This window comes from Scyliorhinus torazame, chromosome 9, assembly GCF_047496885.1.
Source record: "Scyliorhinus torazame isolate Kashiwa2021f chromosome 9, sScyTor2.1, whole genome shotgun sequence".
Lineage (NCBI taxonomy): Eukaryota > Metazoa > Chordata > Chondrichthyes > Carcharhiniformes > Scyliorhinidae > Scyliorhinus > Scyliorhinus torazame.
In genome coordinates this window covers 104,176,798-104,197,796 of record NC_092715.1, presented here as the reverse complement: position 1 = coordinate 104,197,796, position 20,999 = coordinate 104,176,798, and the positions used below count along the sequence as shown (strand labels likewise).

General features: G+C 44.0%; 1 protein-coding gene across 4 annotated transcripts in view; it reads left to right on the top strand.

The window, feature by feature from the left end:
- chd1 (chromodomain helicase DNA binding protein 1) overlaps nt 1–20,227 on the top strand; it is a 299,232-nt gene extending 279,005 nt beyond the window's left edge. For all 4 annotated transcript variants that reach the window (XM_072516362.1, XM_072516363.1, XM_072516361.1 and 1 more), the window contains 5 exons: nt 1,604–1,782; nt 5,412–5,511; nt 9,859–9,910; nt 10,077–10,293; nt 17,960–20,227. In XM_072516362.1, coding sequence (XP_072372463.1) covers nt 1,604–1,782; nt 5,412–5,511; nt 9,859–9,910; nt 10,077–10,293; nt 17,960–18,344 — 933 coding nt within the window. In that variant the 3' untranslated portion in view covers nt 18,345–20,227. The remainder of the gene's footprint in view (nt 1–1,603; nt 1,783–5,411; nt 5,512–9,858; nt 9,911–10,076; nt 10,294–17,959) is intronic.
- Nucleotides 20,228–20,999: the final 772 nt, after the last annotated feature.

Below are 20,999 nucleotides of genomic sequence, written 5' to 3'. Positions count from 1 at the left end.
CACCTTCTCCCACTCTGCACCGGATTACCTCACTGCAGCAAAATACCAATTTCCAATTCCCACTCTGGATGTGTCTCACTCTGGCTGTGTCTTCTTGACCTGCGCAAAGCTTACTGAGTGCGCTTTCTGTCTCTCTTTTATACAGACCTCAGCTGACCAGGGTGACTCACACTACTTAAGCTTTAAAGAGAAGAATACAATGTACACCTTTGTGCCACTAAACAGGCCTCAGGTGATTGACAGATAGCTGCCTCTCAGCAATTAGGGTGGGGGCAGCTTCAGCCAGTCCAAAGATGTGCAGGTTAAGTGGATTGGCCATTCTAAATTCCAAAAGGTTTGGTGGGGTTACTGGGTTGTGGAGATAGGATGGGGCTCTTTCAGAGGTTTGGTGCAGACTCAGTGGGCTGAATGGCTTCCTTCTGCACTGTAAGGAGTCTATTATTCTAAGTTGTTAAGATCTGGAATGCACTGTTGAAAAAGTGAGTGGAAGCATATTCACTAGTAACTTTCAAAAGACAACTGACTTGGAACTATAGTGTCATTCCTTCACTGTCACTGGGTTGAAGATTTGGAACTCTCTTTCTAATAGCACTGTTGCTGTATCTATGCCAGATAGACTACAGTGGTTTAAAGGTGGCGGCTCTCAAGTAAAATTAGGGATAGGCAATAAATGTTGGCCAAGCCAATTCCTGTGAATGAATTTAAAAAAGGAAATAAAATTGAAAAGTTAAAATCTGCAGTATTTTGGAAAATAAGCATGCAGTTAGAGAACCCCGGTAATTGGATAGCTTAAAGACCTTCCACCGGCAAGATGGGCAGAATGGCCTTCTGTGCTCAGGTTCTAGCACTGGCAGTTAGTGAGTAGGAAGTAATTGAAATTTTGGCATGTTGTTGAACTTCAAGAATGTTTTGAGTCTGCACCAAGTAACAACACGAGCTGCCCTCCCTTTGTCAAGTTGAATCCAGAATATTGCAGCTAGCCGAGAGTCCCTGTATCCAAAAAGGATATTCCCACTTTACTACAAAGTACAAGTTTGGGTTAACTATATTATGAAGACAACTTTCCTTCTACAAAGAGCAGAATGGAGTATGTTGATTGAATTATTCAATGCAAAGAAATTTGATGCTTTACCATCCCAGTTTTGTTTGAAAAGGTTGTTATACTGCCCCAAATAAACTACAAGCAAGTTGTAACCTTGTGGAAATCACCTAATACAAATTTATTTTCTTCATTACTTCATTAATTTTAATTACAAAAGTTTGGGACCACATAGTTGTCCCTCTTTTTTGAGAAGTATTTGGAACTGGCCAGGAACTGACTCGAAAGAGCTTTCTACCAGCTAAATATGCAGTATCCTTGATGGGTGCTCAGTTCCTTTTGGGATAATAAGCTCCACAGCATGTTCCAGGTCAACCCTAGTTGTTGCACCCTTTTTAAATGTGTCACACATGTGCAAATGAGTGCCAGACAAGGGAGTCACAGATGTGAAAGTGTGGTACTAAAGTAGCTATTGTCATGTCACTTTATATAGTCAACTTTGTCTTGTCCACCATTGCTATAGCTTTGAGTCAGTCATTATAACCTACTTATTCTTTTTCTCAGTGTAAAGAAAGAATGAGACCTGTAAAGGCGGCATTGAAACAGTTGGACAGGCCTGAGAAGGGCCTCTCCGAGAAGGAGCAACTAGAACATACCAGGCAGTGCCTGATTAAAATCGGAGACCATATCACTGAGTGTTTGAAAGAGTACTCAAATCCGGAACAAATCAAACAGTGGAGAAAGTAAGCATTTTCAGCCATTCCTTCATTATGTTCACGTAAAACTGAAGCGATATATTCACATAAAACTGAAGAGATAAGTAGTCAATGGGGAACAAATTGCATAAATATTTCCTGTAAAGATCTCTAGTTCCATAAAATTATACACAATGGCCCAACTTCTGAGTCTGGGGCAGTGTATCTTGGGTAACACCGAAGATGCCCCTGGGGAGGGCCCCCCCAAACCACCACCACCAACACAGAGGTTTCCTGGTAAGGACTGCACAACAATTGCCTAGAAAGTTGAAACTTTGTTTGGGCAATTGCCGCATACTGGGAACCATTCGAAAATGCGATTTACATCGCAAACTTTGAATCGCTCCGACTGTCTTACAACAATAGTTATCCAGAAAAAGCGAGAAAAATTAAAACCATTTCGAGCTTCTGGGTAACTATAGCACTAACCCACCCAGACTCCCCACAAAACTTTCCCCACCCCCATGCTATCCTCCTTCTGACTACCTTCCTCCCCTTGACCTGGCCACCTCCATCATCAAATCTTACCCGCTTACCATCTCCCTGGCTTGTCAAAGTGGCTGGACCTTTAAACTTACGTGGTCCATGAAGAGAAGTGCTGTAAAAAAGGGGCGTGACTTAATCTTCAATTGAGTTGCCCTTGACTATCGGCCTCTGGAACCCGCTACACTGGAGTGGCCTGATTCGGGAGGGCGGGGCGTGATAAGAGCACCTTCATTTTGATGTAAGAAAATAAGGGGGAGTGGTAACCCGACTCATTTGTCATGCCACTCAAAGTTACAGGCCAGTGTATTCACTTTTCATAGCAGTATTTTCATCATACATTTCCTTAGTTTCCTGAGGAAGTATGTGCTTTCTTGGTCGTAGCATCGCCGTGTGTGGACCAGGTGATGTGTACACCTAGGAATTTGAAGCTGTCAGCCATCCCCACCTCGGCACCATTGATGCAGACAGGGGTGTGTGCGATACTTCACTTCTTGAAGTTAATTACCAGCTCCTTAGAGAGATTGTTGTTGTTACACCACGCCACTAGGTTCTCTATCTCTCTCCTGTACTCTGACTCATCTCTGTTCGAGATCCGACCCACTACGGTTGTGTCATCAAATTTCTAGATGGAGTTGGAGCCAAACTTTGCCACACACTCGTGTGTACAGGGAGTATAGTACGGGCCTAAGTATACAGCCTTGCGAGGCACGGTGTTGAAGACTATCGTGGAGAAGAAGATTGGGAGAAACTATATCCATTAGCTGGGGATTCGAGGTATTGGCATCATCTAAAAATTAGAGCCAAACCTTTCACGAGTGAAACTAGGAAACACTTCATACAGTGTGGAACTCTTCTGAAAACAGCAATTGGTGCGGCCAACAGTTAAATTTAAAACTAAGACTGATAGATTTGCTATGAAGATGATTATGACAAGGGAAAAAGCATTCATATCTCAGATGGTTAGTCAGCATACAAAACTGTCCACTACTTTATAAGTATTACTTAACGTTTATTTACGATATAAACCAATGGTAGTGGCTCATGCGGTAGGCAGGATGGCAAAGGTTATACAGTATGAACATTTCCATTTTCTATTGTGCCTGTCATCTCCAGTAACTCCTCCACCCAGTGCTTTTGTACAGTTTTGTAAAGAAAAAGGCTCTCCTGATCAGGTGAGGGATAAAAATTCTGGAGACTTTTCTATCTCCATAATCTGATGTTCACATCAGGCTCCTCCCAGTTTGAGCAAAGCACAGCTAGAGCAGAGTAGACACAGTTCACTCTGCCCCAATAATGCACATTGGTCTGCAACCTCGACTTGCATCAGTTTGGCATTATTTTGCCATTTCCTCCGTCAGGCATACATAGGGCTGGAATCTCCAATTTGAAGACTTAAGTGCTGACGCCGGCATGGGAACAGTGGAGTTTTAGGCCTGAAAAAACCGGCCCAAAAGCTGCACCGATCCTCCGCCTGGTGGGGGCTAGCAGGCACGCAGCGTAAAGCCCCCCAGCTTTATCTGCAGATACGACCGGAGAATTGCCGGGTCCGTGGCCATGCATGTGCACAACGGCGGCCTGCAGCGGCCACGCTGTGCAGCATGACGCTGGCCGTGCGCGGACCCGGCCTGCCAAAAACTCACCACCTCCCACCAGTGTCCCCAGCCCCCGCCAAAGCCCCCCTTGCCCGCGAAACAGCTCCCCTCCGACTGTGGCGGCGCTGGACTCAGTCTGGGGGCAGAGCATCGGGGGAGGGCCTCAGGTGACATCCCGAGGCCGTGTTGCCTTTTCTTTCTACTTTGTCTTTTCTGTGGCTCTGTTCCAATTATGGCAATCAGTGAATTTGCCCTTCTTTCTATGTTATCTATGTCCGAATGCTTAGAGTCGCCAGGTATCAAATGATACCACCACAAGTTTCAACCGGCTATCGATCAAAGAGCCAAACACCAGTTAGTTAGTTCAAGGTCAAGGATACTTTATTTACACACAATTAGTCATGCAACATAAACACTACTTGTCAACTACACCTACCGGCTAAGACAACCTGTACTTAACTTCGGGCACCCGGCTGAGGTCAGAAAACTGGCCGCTGTTCAATTCTGGATCTCTCGGGTTCGAAGGGGTAACTGCTGCTCAGCTGGGCTCATCCATCTGGTAGCGGGCGTTGAACTTGGACTCGCTTCTGGTGTTGCTGCACTTGGCGATGGCCGTGACCGGGGTACCAGGGCCAAGAGAGAGCAAACATATGGCGAACTCTTCTTCTTATACTCGGGATTTTCGCACCTCTTTTGGGGGGTCCTTCGATTTGGGCCTTACTAATAGGGTGATCCCTGATCACTCCGTTCGATTCCTTAACCAATAAGTGGGCGGGGATCTGGATGGCTGGGTGTGTCCCAAGCGGTCACTGACCCTGTTGTTTGCGTTTCCCTTGAACAGGGAGTGGCGCTGAAATGTCTGGGACTGTCCCGATTGCTTGAGTACCAGTTCTTTGTTTTGGTGAAGGTGGGCCATCAAATGCTAATCGGCCCCATTAAAATGCTAATTGGACGGAGTTTTGATACCGTCTGGACTTCTTGCTTACGAATATGCATTTCAGGCTCTGAGCCTGCCTGAGTCTTGGCTTGTCCATTTTACCCGCCAGGCTTTGCGAGTGTCTCTGTACCTGGTTGGAAGTGGCCATCCCAGATGGCTATAGCCGTCCCAACGGCATGCGGCATTATCTGCGAGTGCGCCGTTTTTGAGGGGGCGGAGCATCGGAGAAGCGGCGGTGCCTCTGATTTCAGTGCAAACTGGGATTCTCCAGCCGAACGCGATGTCGGTGTCTAGAGAATTCCGCCCATAATCTGTGAGTGGCACTGTCAATTAGAATTAATTAAATTTGAGTCCCAAGCTCATTATAACTGGAAAAACTGCCACGTTTATTTCACGAAGAATTCTCAGAGAGTAAACAAATTATCCGTTGATCAGCCCAGAAATGAAAAAAGCCCAATACTCTGATGTCCTAAGTCGGTGGGGTTTAAACTTTCGATGTGTCACCTAATCCATTAGTGAGTCAGCAGTGATAGTAATGTACTTTGTTAATCTTGTCTCCTGTTAATCCTATGTAACCCCATAATCCATGATTTTATTTCTAGAAATCTCTGGATCTTTGTTTCGAAGTTCACAGAATTTGATGCAAGAAAGCTACACAAACTGTACAAGCATGCAATCAAGAAACGACTGGAGAACTCTCGGGTATGAGAACATTGATACATGTGAAAACATTATTTTTAGCAGAATATTAGACTGCTGGCAGGTCCAGAAATTGATCTAATTGTGCGATTAAACTTTCCTTTAAATAAAAACTTCTTAGTATTACACTGGCTTCTCCCATCAGCCCCTCTCCTGTGTCCTTTTCGTTTTCACTTTAGTTCAGCTTTTTTTGCCCAATGTCTCGCATTTTAAAAACATAGTAACTTTAAAACCCTCCCTGCTGTACATTGTCATCCATTTGAAGATGGAGAGCAACTTCCAAAGCTGAATTCTCATTGGTGAAAAAAGACTTCAAAAGATTTTATTATGCCAATTAAAATTGTTACGACACCCTGGGTAATTCCAGCCCCACTCATCCCGGCGTCACAACACAAGTGAATTAACCAATAATTCTTATAAAATTTTCAAAGTCTTTGGCTCTTGGCAGCCCAATAATTGCAGTCACCAGATTTATAAGTTGAAACACAAGTACTGTTCATTATAACAAGAATAATGATGCAATATGAAACAGATACAGTTGGTAAGTACCTAACTCCTACTTTAACTTGCCTCCCCATCCTCTACATATACACAAAAGAAACACGTACACATACAGACAAACACAGAGGGGTGGAAAAAGGGGGGAAACTTAAGTGAAAGAGAAGGAGTCTTTACTTCAGATGGTGCTTTCCAGCTTGCTTTCTTCACAGTAATCTTGTAAATCACAGTCTTTGTTTTGTAGCGTGGCCTGGTTTTCCTGCAGTTTTTAAAAGCTCCATATTCACACCTTTCCTGGAGAGACAGAAACTTTGTTTCCTCAAACCTTGCTTTCAGTTTGTGGTTCGTCTTCTGGCCTCCGTAGTGCAGAAAAAGTACTACTCACAGGCAGCAGGCCTTCTGGAGAAAGATAGTCGATTCACACCAGCTTTTCTGGGGAGAGTTAACAGATTCTTTGAAATTAACCTGCAAAACCTGTAATGGTTCTCCTATAAACAGATTTGTCCACGCTTTCTACCAACGCAGGAACACAGCCTTTCTGGAGAAAAGAGGAGAGAGAGTGGGTCTTCTCTCTAAGCTGCCAGGAGTTGAACTGAAACCAAACTGAAAACCTCGTGACTCTGAAAACATTCCAGTGGGATCAGATCCAATCACCACCTGTTACCGGGCAGAGCACAGCCTTTTGGGCCAATTCATTGGCCATCAGCCAAATAAATAAGACCCAACCAATCCCTGTCACTAGTGTCAGTCTGCACTCCAGTCCAAACCAGCATAGGCTTCTGCTTGAATTAAAGATATAGGTTACATTAAAGGGGCCTTGAAGACACAGGTCCATTAATCATCCATGGATTAAAAAGTGCAACAAAGAAAGGGGAAATAAGGGAATAAACAAGAAGGATACTTACAAGGTTCAAAGACTGAATATTGACCTGGGGATACTGCATGTGAATTGCACCAGAAAAGGCTGCTGATAAAAGGCTTTTTCATTTTCATTTTCATTTACATGCAGCCAATAAACTGAAGGGTTAAGTGTTATCAACAGTTCTCATTTAAAATCGCTTAAACAATCGGTTGTTTTTCAGATTTATTAAGTTAAGAGTATAAAATGGTGTCAGATAAAGAGAAAGAATGGGTATGGCCAACCATGACATGGCAACATTGGAACCTTGGTGAGATATGCAGTGGGGTCAAACAGGGTTATATTCTGGCATTGACACTCTTTGGTATATTCTTCTCTTAGCTGTTCTCCATAGGAGCTGACATAGGTAATTCAGTCCATCAAGTCTGCCCCATGATTCAATGAGATCATGACTGATCAGATGTGATAATTCTCAACTCAACTTTCCCACCTTATCCCCATAAACCTTGATTTCCTTGATAATTCCCTTTGTCATATGCCTTCAGCTCATCTGCAAAGCCTGTCTTACCAGAACTGACAGCTATTCAGTCTGAGATCCAAGGCAAAGATGCACCAAGTCGATGCCATACCAGCAGCCCATACCAAGGAACAGGTTCAGCAAATGGACAGGCTCTCTCAAGCTTGTAAAGATTTTAGTTTGACCATCGGCATCAGGAAGACAAATATCATGCATGTTACCATGCCAATATCTGTCAGCACTGACAATGTGAGCAGGAGGTTATTGAAAGCTTCTCATATCTAGGCTCCACAATCCCCAGTAGTCTGTCACTTGATGCTGAGATCAACATACACACATTGTAAAATCTGTAGCTGTTATGTCCAAGCTGAGTAAGAATGTGTGGAACAAAAGCAACATGACTGAGAACAAGTTGAGACATGGGCGACAAATGCTAGGCAGGAGAAAAAACAGACTGGTTCCCACCTTCGTTGTCTTGGACATATCCATGGTTGGATGAGATCATCAACTCTGAGGTCGTGGAGTGTGCTAATTCCACCAGCATACACTCATTGCTAAACCTGTGGCATCTGCGGAACTTGCCGGTGTTCAATGGATGGATGGGTGGCCATACACCTGATGGTCTTCTGTACAGTGAAAAGTCACGACCTCGTGGATGTTCATATCGACTATAAGGACAGCTGCAAGTGAAATATGAAAATGGGGAACACTGATACTGACATCTGGGAGACAGTTGCTAACAACTGCGGCCTATGGAGGCTGACTGTTTGGAAGGGCATTGGAAGAGGCAAGCAGAAATGAAAAGCTTAGCTAGCTGAGAAGAGGTCCCAGAAAAGACAGAGGCCAGTGAATCCTGCACCTTAGCCCACTGTCTTCCTCTGTAGTAAATGCAAAAGAGACTGCCATTCCAGAATGGAGCTCCTGAGCAACACCAAGCTATACTTGGCACTGAGTTGACTACCATAGAAGACTGTTACTGTGAGGAATAAATGTTGGCCAGGAGACTGGGAAAAATCTGCTCCTCTTCAAATAGGAGATGGGCTTATTTACATCCTCCCAAGAGGGCAGATACGATTTTAACATTTCATCTTGGAGGTCCCAGATGTCAGTGTCATTGTCCAGTTTCTTCATCTCTTGCTTGTTGGTGTCCTTGTAGTGAAGATAGAGACACCTCTGACTAAAAGAATTCCTCCGTACTCCAGTGATGTTAGCCTAGACCAGAAGTCGTCAAACTTAATAACAAGATAAGCCATTGTTTAAATTTAGTCAGAAACAATACCGTATGAGCTGTAATGCTATTAATCAAATGCCAGTAATATCTGTTAAAGAGAGAATCTGATCATCGATGACATTGAAAGGTTTTTAGAAAACGTTGTTCCAGTAAATTCTTTGTTATCAGTGATGCGAGGGAATGGGTGTTGCTGAGTAATAAGGATTTATATTACTCTCGACACAAAGAGGGTAGGTTCAGGCGCAATAACCAAAACTGACCCAATAATTAAATCATTTCCATGTAAAGCCTAAATCTGTAGATTTACAATCTATTATTATTATTAGTTTTTAAATGCATTACATGAACACTGAAAGTGATCAGCTTTTAAAAATGAATTGAGCTGTCAGAAATTCCAGATACTAGAGAATTCTATTTTGATAAGAGTGCTGGATAACCGGTTACTCTAATTGAATGACGGCTTCTCACAAGTACACTGTTAATAAAAGTTTTTTTTAAAAAGCCATTTAATTACCCTTAAGTTAGTTTGATTGATCAAGGTTGCGAGCTGCACACAAGTCCTTCAAGAGCTGCATACAGCTTCAGAATGATTGTTGTAGGCTCCCTGGCCTAGAGTATGTGCCCTGGAATGGGGGTTGAGCCATTACCTTTTGAGTCAGATGTGAGAGTGTTACCCTGCGCAAAGGCTGACAGTTTAATATTAATCTCCTGAATCAACCTGTGTGCTAGTTTAGGAAAGAGAGCTTGACAAAAGTGAGTACAACTCTTGATGTGAAACAAGTGTTTGAATTGGGCACAAGACAAAACAGGTCTACAGTTGTACGTCTATGGAAAATGGAAAGATCTGTTGTCATGACGCACTTTACCACACCTCTCCAGAATGCCACAAACTGCTCCTCGTATAGTTAATTGTTGGTCATATCAGGCAGAGTGACCCTCCTATAACTGTCTGAATTGATGCATGTCATTGCCAGTAATGTAGCACTCCCTCAGCACTGCACCAAAGGATCCAGCTGGCCTGTGTGTTTCAGTCCTGCAGTAGGACTTAGACCCATGACTTTGAGATAATTGTGCTGCAAACTGTGCTAAACTGACACCATATTTTAAAAAAGCATTAACGAGCAGCATTTGAAAGATGAGCAATTCTGATGTAATAGGATAATTTGTTTGTGTCATGAAAACTCCTCTACTGTCAACTTGTCTGGATTCATTCTTTGTTCTATCATCTGTGTTTTGTCTTTGCAGCATAATGATCAGCACAGCAGCAGCCTCAACATCCACAATGCCAAACACACAGGTAGGATTATAGTTTACCGTCTCATTTCAATTGTGTAAAGTATTGGATTCTCTCATAATTTAAAGTCAGGGGTGACCCTCCGATGGAGGCATAAAAAGAGCCATTAATTGTTGTTGGAGAAACTTGAATCTAATAACAAAATCATGATTCCATTTTTATTGAACAGAATCTGAAAAACTCAAGGAGAATTCTCACAATGATGATAGCAGTAGGGATAGCCATTCGTCTGAACGACATCACTCATCACATTATCACGACCATCACCGAGATCGCCACCATGGAGATTCCTATCGGAAAAGCGATTCCTCGAGGAAAAGACCATATTCCTCATTTAGTAATGGCAAAGACCACCGGGACAGAGACCATTACCGATCTGACAGCAGGTAGATTGAAGTGGCTACACACATTGCTTCAAGTATAAAATACTGTAGCTTTTGAGGAATTTTGAAGCTTTGCCAGCTTTTATTTAAGTTTAATATGGAAAAGGCTTGATGTAAAATTGCCATTCTTTACATTATTCAGCTGGATTGAGCAGTTTTTAAGTTATTTGGTGCGTTTGTGTGCATTTGCTTCTTGAAAATTGAGTAATTTAGTTTTAAAGACTTAAAGAATAGCTACATAGGAGCTATTCAGCTCATCATGTTGACACCAGTTAATATGGCTTGATATCCTTTGCACCAAATGAGTTATGATATGGCAGGTGGTTATTGTCGGGCTGACCAAATCCCAAAGGGAAACTTGGACAAGCTATCACAACGATTTGCGATTTGTATTTTTTTTACGAGAAAGTATGTTTTCTGACATCAGGAGCAACAATTGCAAAACCACTTTTAGAAATTTTAAATATCAAATTATAATATTTATTAACAAAAAGAAATTTAAACACTATTACATTTACACAACTAAAAAGTAGTTTTACAAACATTTCCCAAAATATTTCTGCTTCGTTCAACTCCGAGCTAAACACCCTTTTTCAGGCAACATTTCCCCCCAAAATTTAAATCGATTAAAAATCCCAGTAAGAGTATGACAAAATATCCACTGCTGCTATAGGGGAAGTATTTCATAGGGGTTCTCTCTCCCTCAGTAATGGAAATCCAAGACTTGAATCAAAACCTTGCAGACAAAATACTTTGTAAGGGTGGTTAGGATTGGCTGTGCTTCTTTCACAGCTTTCTCTAAGCATGGCACATTCTTCAGGATGTCATGGCCACTCCCACCCATACAGCTTCCAATCTCTCTTTAAGTATGTTTTTTCTCTTTCAATGTTCTTAAATTTCTTTGGAAGTCCCCTTCCCAGAATATAAAAATCTTTTGGGTAAAAATAAACTTAATACTCATTTATGTTCTTTGCCAGTTGTAAACTTACCTTTTGAAATACAGTAGCTAAATTGTAATTGACCCCCTTATCTCTGCAAATTTCTATTCCATGCTGCTTACTGGTATCCCGTCTTTTATTCACCTCCACATCAACATGCTTGCTTTCACACCGACCTTGCTGTCTAACTTCACTTCCCCCAGACACATATTCCTGTTTCATAGTATAACATGGTGATATTGGGGAAAATATGATATTCTTTACAAATGTTTTGTTTCATAAATTTAGAGTACCCAATTATTTTATTTACACTTAAGTGGCAATTTAGCGTGGCCAATCCACCTAACCTGTACATCTTTGGGTTGTGCGGGTGAAACACACACAGACACGGGGAGAATGTACAAACTCCACAAAGACAGCGACCCGGGGCCGGTATCGAACCCGGCTCCCCAGCTCCGTGGCTACAGGGCTAACCACTGCACCACCGTGCCGCCCACCTTTACAAATGTTTATAATATTTTTTTCCTTTTGTTGAAATATTTTTATTCGAGGCATTTTCAGTTATTTACAAGTAACAGGCAGCACCAATAATCATCACTCCCAAATTAAACTCCAAATACGAAAAAAAAAACTATATTCCAACCCACATCACCTGCCCCTTTTTCTAATACCCAAAAGGAAACCAACTCACCCCCCACCCCAAACCTCCTATTCCTAAAGAAGTCGATGAACAACCTCCACCTGGAGAAGAACCCCCCCTCTGAACCCTGCTTGCAAACTTTATCTTATCCAGGTGCAGAAGTTCTGCCAGACCACTCACCCACCCAACCGCTTTAGGCGGCTCTGGGTCCCGCCACCCTAACAATACCCGCATTGGGGCTATCAGGGAGGCAAAGGCCAACATGTCAGCTTCTCTCTCCACCTGCTCCTCCGGATCCTCCCGGAGGTGGAACACCGAATATTGCCATCTGTGGGCTCTGAGCCACTTTCACCCCTAGAATCTTCAACATGGGTTCTGCAAAGGCCTCCCAGAACCCCTCCAACTTCAGGCATGCCCAGAACATGTGGACATGATTTGTGGGACCACCTTCGCAATGCCCACACCTGTCCTTCCTCCTAAGAAGAACCGACTCATCCTTGATATCATCATATGTGCTCTATGCATCACTGAACGAGACTTAGTCTCGCATATAAGGAGGATGCGTTTACCCTTCGTAAGGCCTCACTCCATAGCCCAGTTCTAGTGCCCCTTCCAGCTCCTCTTCCCACTTTTGCTTTATTTCCTCCACGGAGGACCCACCGCCTCTTTCCATCAATTCCCCATATATGTCGGAGATCCTACCCTCCCCTATCTCGTCCTCGGACAGAATCTTATCTTCTAACACCAGGGATGGTAGATTTGGAAATGTAGCCAGCTCCTTTCTGACAAAATGCCTGACTTGCAGATATTGAAACCCTTTTCCTCTTGATAGTTGAAACCCCTACTCTCCAGCTGTCCTAGATTCACGAACTCTTCCCCCCGCCCCCCCCAAGGAAATATCCCTGAGACACACTATCCCTGCCCGATCCCATGTTCTGAACATGGAATCCAACCCCACCGGAAAAGGCTATGCCTGCCGCATATCGGCGCCCACTTTGACAAGCTCTCCGTCTTTAAATGCTGCCGGCGTGATTCCACACTCTGAGCAATGAAACCATCACTGGGTTCATGGGGTATCTGGCCGGCAAGAACGGGAGAGGGGCCAGTAACAATGCCCTTAAACTCATCCCCCTGCACGAGGGCTCCTCCATCCACCCCCACACCAGTCTTGCGCCCACCTCCTAACCTTTTTGATGTTCTCCGCCCAGTCGTAATTCAACAAGCTCAGTGGCACCCACCCTCCTCGCCTGTCCCTCTCCAAAAATGCGGATACTTTACCCGCCAATATGAGCACCTTATTTATCCTACCGAGAAAAGATTTGGCCACAATAATCAGGAGACTTTGAAAAACAAACAGTAACTCCAGCATTACCGTCGTTTTTATTGTATGGACCCTTCCAGTCAACGAGAGCGGCAGGGCATCCCACCTCCTAAAGGTCCTCCTTCACCCCCTCCACCAAGTTTGCCACATTCAGTTTGTGCAACTGGGCCCAGCTATGCACCACCTGTATCACCAGGTATCGAACACTTCGCCCAACCAGCCGAAACAGCAACTTTTCCGAGCCCTTCCCCTGTACCAAAGAGTTTACCAGGAACACCTTGACTCTTTCCCACATTGAGCTTGCACCTGAAAATGATGCAAACTCCGCCAATATCCCCATACTCCTTCCCGCCGGATTCGTAACATACAACACAGGTCGTCTGCATACAGGGAGACCCAATGGTCCACCCACCCCCCAGAAGCCCTAAGCGTCATTGCCAAAGGTTTAATCGCCAGAGTGAAGAGCAACGGAGACAACGGACACCCTTGCCTCGTCCCCAATGCAGACCGAAATACCTCAAGTTAACATTGTTCTTGCGAACTCTCGCCGTCGTGGCCCTGTACAACAACCTAACCAAATTTACAAACTCCTGCCTGAACCCAAATCGTCCCAACACCTCAATCAGGTACTCGCACTCAACTCGGTCAGATGCTTTCTCCACATCCGTTGTCACTTAACTCCATTCCAAACCCCCCCCCGGTGATCACATTCAACAGCCTTAATGTTAGCTGACAGCTGCCACCCCTTCACGAACCCTGTTTGGTCCTCACCCATATCCCCAGGCACGCAGTCCTCCATGTGTGTTGCCAGAACCTTAGCCAGCAGCTTTACTCAACGTTCAGCAACAAGGTCGGATGATATGATCCACATTCCTCTGGGTGCCCTTCCTTAAAATAAGTGAAATGGAGGCCTGAGACAGTGTGGGTGAAAGCTCCCCGTTTGCCCACTGACTCATTGTGCATCTCCACTAGTAAGATTCCTAGTTCCTTGCCAAACTTTTTATAGAACTCTGCTGAGAGCCCGTCCAGGCCAGGGGCCTTCCCAGCCTGCACCAAGCCCACACCCAAGCCAGATTAGGGCTCCCAACCTCTGAAACTTCCCCACTTTTTTTTTGTGAAATCTTTTTATAGGCATTTTCAAAATTTATAAGAATTATGTACAAAGTTGGCCGTGTTTATTTACTGCATTACATAGAAAGGTTTGTCTTGTCCTTCCCTTGATTTACCCTATTTACATTCTGCCGTCCTTTGGTTCAGCGTGAGGTCCTTCCCGCCTCTTCCCCCCACCCCCCCTTGTGCCCTCCCTGGTCTGTTTTTCAGGACCCCCCCCCCCTTTCTTTTCTTCCCCCCCGTCAACTTCGGCTGTTTTTCCCCTGTGATTGGGCGGGGGGGGGGGGGGGCGGGGGGGACTTCCCCTCCTTGACCACCATGAAATCCAGATTATACAAAAAATTCCCCATGCCCCCATCCCCCACCGGAGAATCCGAACTATGCAGTCCCGGACAAAAGGCCTCAAATATCCTTGTCTACCTCCCCAGTCGCAGTGACCACCTTACCCCCCCCTGAATATTGTTTTCCACCCATTTCCCCTCGCCGCCGCCTGTCGCCTCAACTGGTGCACAAGTATCCTGCTGGATTTTCTCCCATACTCTTGCATCATCCCCCCCCCCCCCCCCCCCCCCCCCCCCCGGCCCGCTGCAGCTGCCCCACCGCCTTCCCTGTAGACATCAGCTCAAACTCCATCTGGAGCTTCTTTGTCTCCTTGAGAAACCCCACCTCTGGCTGCCAAGTACCTCCAATCCACATCCAGAATGGCCTCCACCAATCTACGTCTTTCCACCTGCTTCACCTTCTCCGTGCGCACCCTGATCAAAATAAACTCTCCCCTGATCACTTCCACGGGCAGAGACCTCATCACTCTTATTGAGCTCCGCATAGTTGAGTATAGCACCTCCTATCTTTTTGCAGACCCCCTTATCGGCCAACAGCCCACATCCAACCTCTACTGCAGCCACTGGAACCCCCCCCACACACACGCAGGTCCACCCGGTGCAGCATGTAATCCAACAGCACAATCAACAAATTTCGATACCAACCACCTCCGCCAGCAACATTTTGACCAAGACAAAAAATCAATCCGGGAATACACCCGGTGCCCGTGCAGAAAATATGAAACTTCCGTTGCCCTTGGCCTACCAGACCGTCATGGTCCACCCCTCCCATCCACTCCATAAACCCCCAACAGCTCTCTTTTTTTTAATATAAATTTAGTGTACCCAATTCATTTTTTCCAATTAAGGGATAATTTAGTGTGGCCAATCCACCTACCATGCACATCTTTTGGGCTGTGGGGGCGAAACCCACGCAAACACGGGGAGAATGTGCAAACTCCACACGGATAGTGACCCAGAGCTGGGATCGAACCTGGGACCTCGGCGCCGTGAGGTAGCAGCACTATCTACTGTGCCACCGTGCTGCCCTACCCAACAACTCTCTTGTCAAATCTAACAACTCCAAACACGACTGATCTACCCTAGAATTGTGAACTGTGTTGAAATCCACCCCTCATAATCAACCGCTACATGTCCAAGTCTGGGATCTTCGCCAGCACCCTCTTCATGAAATCTGTATTGTCCCAATTGGGGGCATATATATTCACCAGCACCATGGGCGCACCCTCCTACTCACCATTACATACCTATGCCTGGGATCACCCACAATATTACTTGCCGAGAAAGCCACCCTCTTACACCAGCACCGCTACCCCCCTCGCCTTCATATCCAACTCTGAATGAAACACTTGCCCCACCCATCCTTTCCTCAACCTTGTCTGGTCCGCCACCTTTAAATGGGTTTCTTGCATGATCACCTTGTCTGCCTTCAAACACTTTAAGATCGGCTCATTCAATCCCCTAACATTCAGCCTGGTCAGAGAGCTCCAACACCCCCCCCCCCCCCCCCCCCCACCCGAGACCAACAACTTCTGCCCAACCGTAGCACCCAGCCACCTGCCCTGCCCAGCCCCGCGGCACCCTGAGGTCACCCCCTTAACAGACAACCCATCAACACCCCCACACTTTAATGTATATTCAACTCTGTTCCCAATGCTAGGAGGACAAAAAGAATACAAAAGTCTCTGCTTTAACACAGAAAATTAAATAAAGTGGGCAAAGTCAAACATTATATCTGGATGCACACACGTACAGTTCCCCATCCTCCATAAGCACAGCACCTCCAGTCCACTTCTCAATGAATTTCCCCAAAATACTATGTTCTCACAAGTCCCCAGTCTATGGTCCCTTAAGAACTTACTAGCCTCCTCCAGCATATCAAAGTAGTGCTCCTGTCCCACATGCATAACCCACAAACAAGCAGGGTATGACACCCAGAACTGCACCTTGTTCCTAAATAGAGCTGTCTTGACCTTACTGAACCCACCCGCCGCTTGGCCAGCTCTGCTCCCAAGTCCTGGTAGATGTGTACCTCATGTCCCTCCCAGATACGCACTTGTCTCCTTCACCCACTGTAGGATCTTCTCTTTATCCAGATAGCGATGCAGCACAATAATCACCCTTGGCAGCTCCCCCGCTTTCGGCTTCCTCCTCAGGAACCTGTGCACCCGATCCACTTCAGTAAGTCGGTCGCAGATCCCCTCCCCCACCAACTTCTTGATCATCTTAGCCACACATTTTCTGGCCTCCGTTCCTCCTTTACCTTCAGGCAGCCCCACGATCGTTCCATTCTTCCTCAAGCAGTTTTCCAAGTCTTCCACTTTCTCTCTCAGTTTCTTCTGGCCCCCTGCCATCATCAGCATTTCTGCCTCCCATGAGGCCATCCGATCTGCATGATCAGCTACCGACTCCTCCACCTTCTGGAGCGTTGCATTCTTCGCCTCCAGCCTCTGCTCCACTCTCCCCAGGGCAGCCCGAATTGGCCCTGTCACCCTAGCTAAATCCTCCGAGGTCACCTTCCTATGCAGCTGAAACTCCTCCAGTTGATCCATTGTGCGGGCAAAAACATCCCAGATCTCTGCCATCTTTCCCTATTTTGCGCCATGCGAGTCCTCTTGGCCTTATGTGATTCTTTGCTCGTTGCACTCCTAGTTTGATAGGGTTGAGACATTCCCTGCTAAAGGAGAATCACCAGTTCTTTCTTCTCATGGTTTTCACCTCCAAACACTCCGCAATATGGCCAAAAAAGCCATCCTCGGGCGGGAGCCACCTTGTGTGCGACCACTTACTCCATGGCTGCCACCGGAAGTTGTCAGCATTTTTATCTTATAAGATGCAAACCTTAGCCTCAACTACCTCAGGTGGCAGAACTCACCGTGCTTAACGATTCTAAACATTTATTCTGACCTAATTTTCTTGCTGGCCATTTCAAATTGATGGCCCCATATTGACACCTGAACCAGAGAGAATGATAATTCCCCATTCACCCTATCAAAAACCTTCATAATTATAAAACATCTATTAAATGTCTAATAATCATTCCTGCTTCAGGGGAAATAGTCTGTCAGTCCTCATACTTACAGTTTCGCATCGAGTGAATCTAGGCTGCATGATTAACTGGCATTTATAGAGTGATATCAGGGCATCACAATTGAATTATATTTTAAAATGCAATCACTGTTGCTATGTAGTGAAGCACAGCAGCCAAATTGTACATAAGGTCCCACAAACTACAATAAATCTTTATTGACGTATAATGTGCCATGCAATTATACTTACATTTACTTGGATTAATTGTTTATATTTGTCAATTTTACAGATACTACAGCGAAAGCAAGCACAGAAAACTTGATGATCACAGAACTCGTGATCACCGGTCTGGCCTGGAGGCCAGTTCAAAGGAGAGTAGATCACATGCAGATCACAGATCTCACTCAGATCACCGATCTAGTTCAGAGCATCGATCTCATTCAGATCATCGATCCAGTTCAGAATACTCAGGCCATCACAAATCCTCTAGGGATTACAGATACCACTCAGACTGGCCAGTGGACCACAGGCCATCTGGTAGCGGTCCAAGGTCTCCCTTGGACCAAAGGTCCCCTTATGACTCCAGATCACCATTGGAACACAGATCTCCCCTTGAATACTCCTCTGATCACAAAAGTACCCCAGAGCACATCTGGAACAGCCGTAAAACATAACAGGGCATGTGATGCCTTGTCTTCATCCAATGCAGCCATAAAAAAGTGAACACAGTAAATGCCTTATGTGACTTAAAACGTGCAGACAAGAGCTGCTTCTCGAGCAGTAGTATTGTTACTCCTCCTTACAGGTCGCAAGGTTGTTAACTCAAGAAGAAAATATTTTTGTATTGAGGTTAATGCTATACTGTGCTACAATCTCTGTGGCATGTTTTGTTCTTTTTTCAAAAATTCACAGATGGACATGTTTACTACTGCAAATATCGGGAAACTGCCCCAAACACACTGGATCATAGTATTCAATCTTCTCCGATCTGGGCATCTTCAGCCTAATCAACCTGAATTATGCATTGAAGAACAGCAAATTTAAATCCATTTTAACACAAGATTATGCAGGAACTTAGGGACGGAGTAAAATTTTAGACTGTTCAAAAGGCAGAGGACTCTGGTTCACCTTCCAAAGTTATTTGTACTGAGTCTGTTTACATTTTACACTGAGACCACATTGCCCAGTTCTTGGCAAGCTTGAATATTTAAATTCTGTACTTACAACTGTAAAATATTTTTGTTGATCAATTGTAATGCCTTTGAAGATATTCTACTGTAAATTATTGTAAATTTAGTGGATCAAATCTGAGCTTTTTTTCTTCTCAGGCTTTTTTGACAACTTTCCTTTCCCCACCAACTCAGGCCTTCACATCATGAGTATAAAATCCGTGTAGTACAGTTTTTAAAGAATTGTCATTGATGAAATTGCTATTTAGAATGTAAAAGGGGAAAGGGAAGATCTGTTCCATTATATTTAGTCTTGTAGTGCTTTTTTTTATTAATAACCTGTATTAGAGATGTGTTTATTTACTTTAAAAAGTCAGTGTTGTGATTGTTGTAATAACTAAATAGTGCAAAGAAATTCCTTACAAATCAAGATGTCAGATTATAGTTTGAGATACATTTTATAAACAGACAGCAACTTCTCCCTCCCCTTAAGATTCCATCTGCAACAAGAATAATGAAAGGAGCTGAATTTGATATGACACCCCTATTCTTGTTTTCCCTATTCAAATGGGCAATAATATGAAATGATGTGCTATGCATTCAATGAATTTCCAATGTATTGGTAAACTGGGGAAACTAGATGTTGTTATAATGCACCCCAATGTAAATATATACTATATATTGCAAATTAAATTTACAGAGAATTGTGTGGATTTCTGACATCTTTTTCACCATGCAAGAAAAATGTCAGATTTGTACAAAACAGCAAATTCATAAATCTCTCTTCCCATCCCCTTTGTTTTTGCCAGAACGTATCAAAGACTTTTTAATAAAGTAATTTTGTAACTCTCCCATGCAAATGCGTGGTTCAAATTGGTAAGCATTGATAGCTGTGCCAAGTGATGATGGAGTAGACAACATAACTGTGAATAAATAATTACACAGAACTGTTATAGAGATGTACATATAATTTTATATGCAAATATATTGTGATCTGAAAAATCTGTGATCTATGCCATTCAATCTCATATTTCCCACCCTCTAAGTATGTTCAAGGAGAAATGATCGACACCGTTCTTTTACTTGGGCACAAAAAGTATTTTTGTAGTTCCGTAAAATAGTTGCATTACTGTGTTGTTAAAGGGCTGGATAAATGATATTCTATTACATAACATAATTATGATATAGAATAAAACATGGGAAGGTTGTACCTCAATCAAAGGATTCTGATGATGTATTAAATGTTGAGACTAATTTTTTTCTCCTTGTCCCTGGGTGTTGTTTGAAAGGGTGGGTAATTGCTGAGCACTACAGATGTGCTTCGAACTCTATTTGTGTTTTGTGTTATGTGACAATACACTGAACCAATAAATAATCCATATCCTGAAGCTATTGAATACTTACAAAAACATACTGCTTTCAAAGTATGTTCATCAGTAAACATGTTGAAGTAATTACAGTTTTGCTATCCTCAAAACAATGATATTTTAAAGTAGAGTAATGTAAGGTACAAAGGTAGAATTTTTTTAATTCCGATGTTCTCGGATTGTCTAGTCCATTCTTGGTTTTACTCAGTACTAGTATTCTCATTGATAATTGAAGCATTTTGTCGGCTGTAAAATCGGTTAGATTGATTCAGTTCTTGCTGTTATTGATGGGTCAAGCCACAATATTGAGTTTGATTAGCAGAGGAACTGGGAGGTAATGCTTCATTAAGCATCGGTTGGATCTTTTGTGGAATCATGTATGTAGTATCCATCACCTAATCATATGATGATTATTCTAAGCCTTGAGGGTATAATTAAACGGGTGTATGCCAGAATGACACCACATTGCAGAAATCCTAACTTAACGGAAGTACTTTTGATGCTGTAGCATTCCTTAAATGCTGTGTCTGTAGTGTCCATCCAGCAATGAGTTCAACCACAGTACAACCAGATCCAGAGATGAAACTGTTACTAGCCGAACTTGTAAGATCCTCAATCTGGTTTATGGGCCGGTTTAGTTCAGTGGGCTAGACATCTGGTTTGTAATGCAAAACAAGGCCAGCAGCGCGGGTTCAATTCCCGTACCGGCTTACCCGAACAGGCGCCGGAATGTGGCGACTAGGGGCTTTTCACAGTAACTTCATACTTGTGACAATAAAAGATTATTTTAATT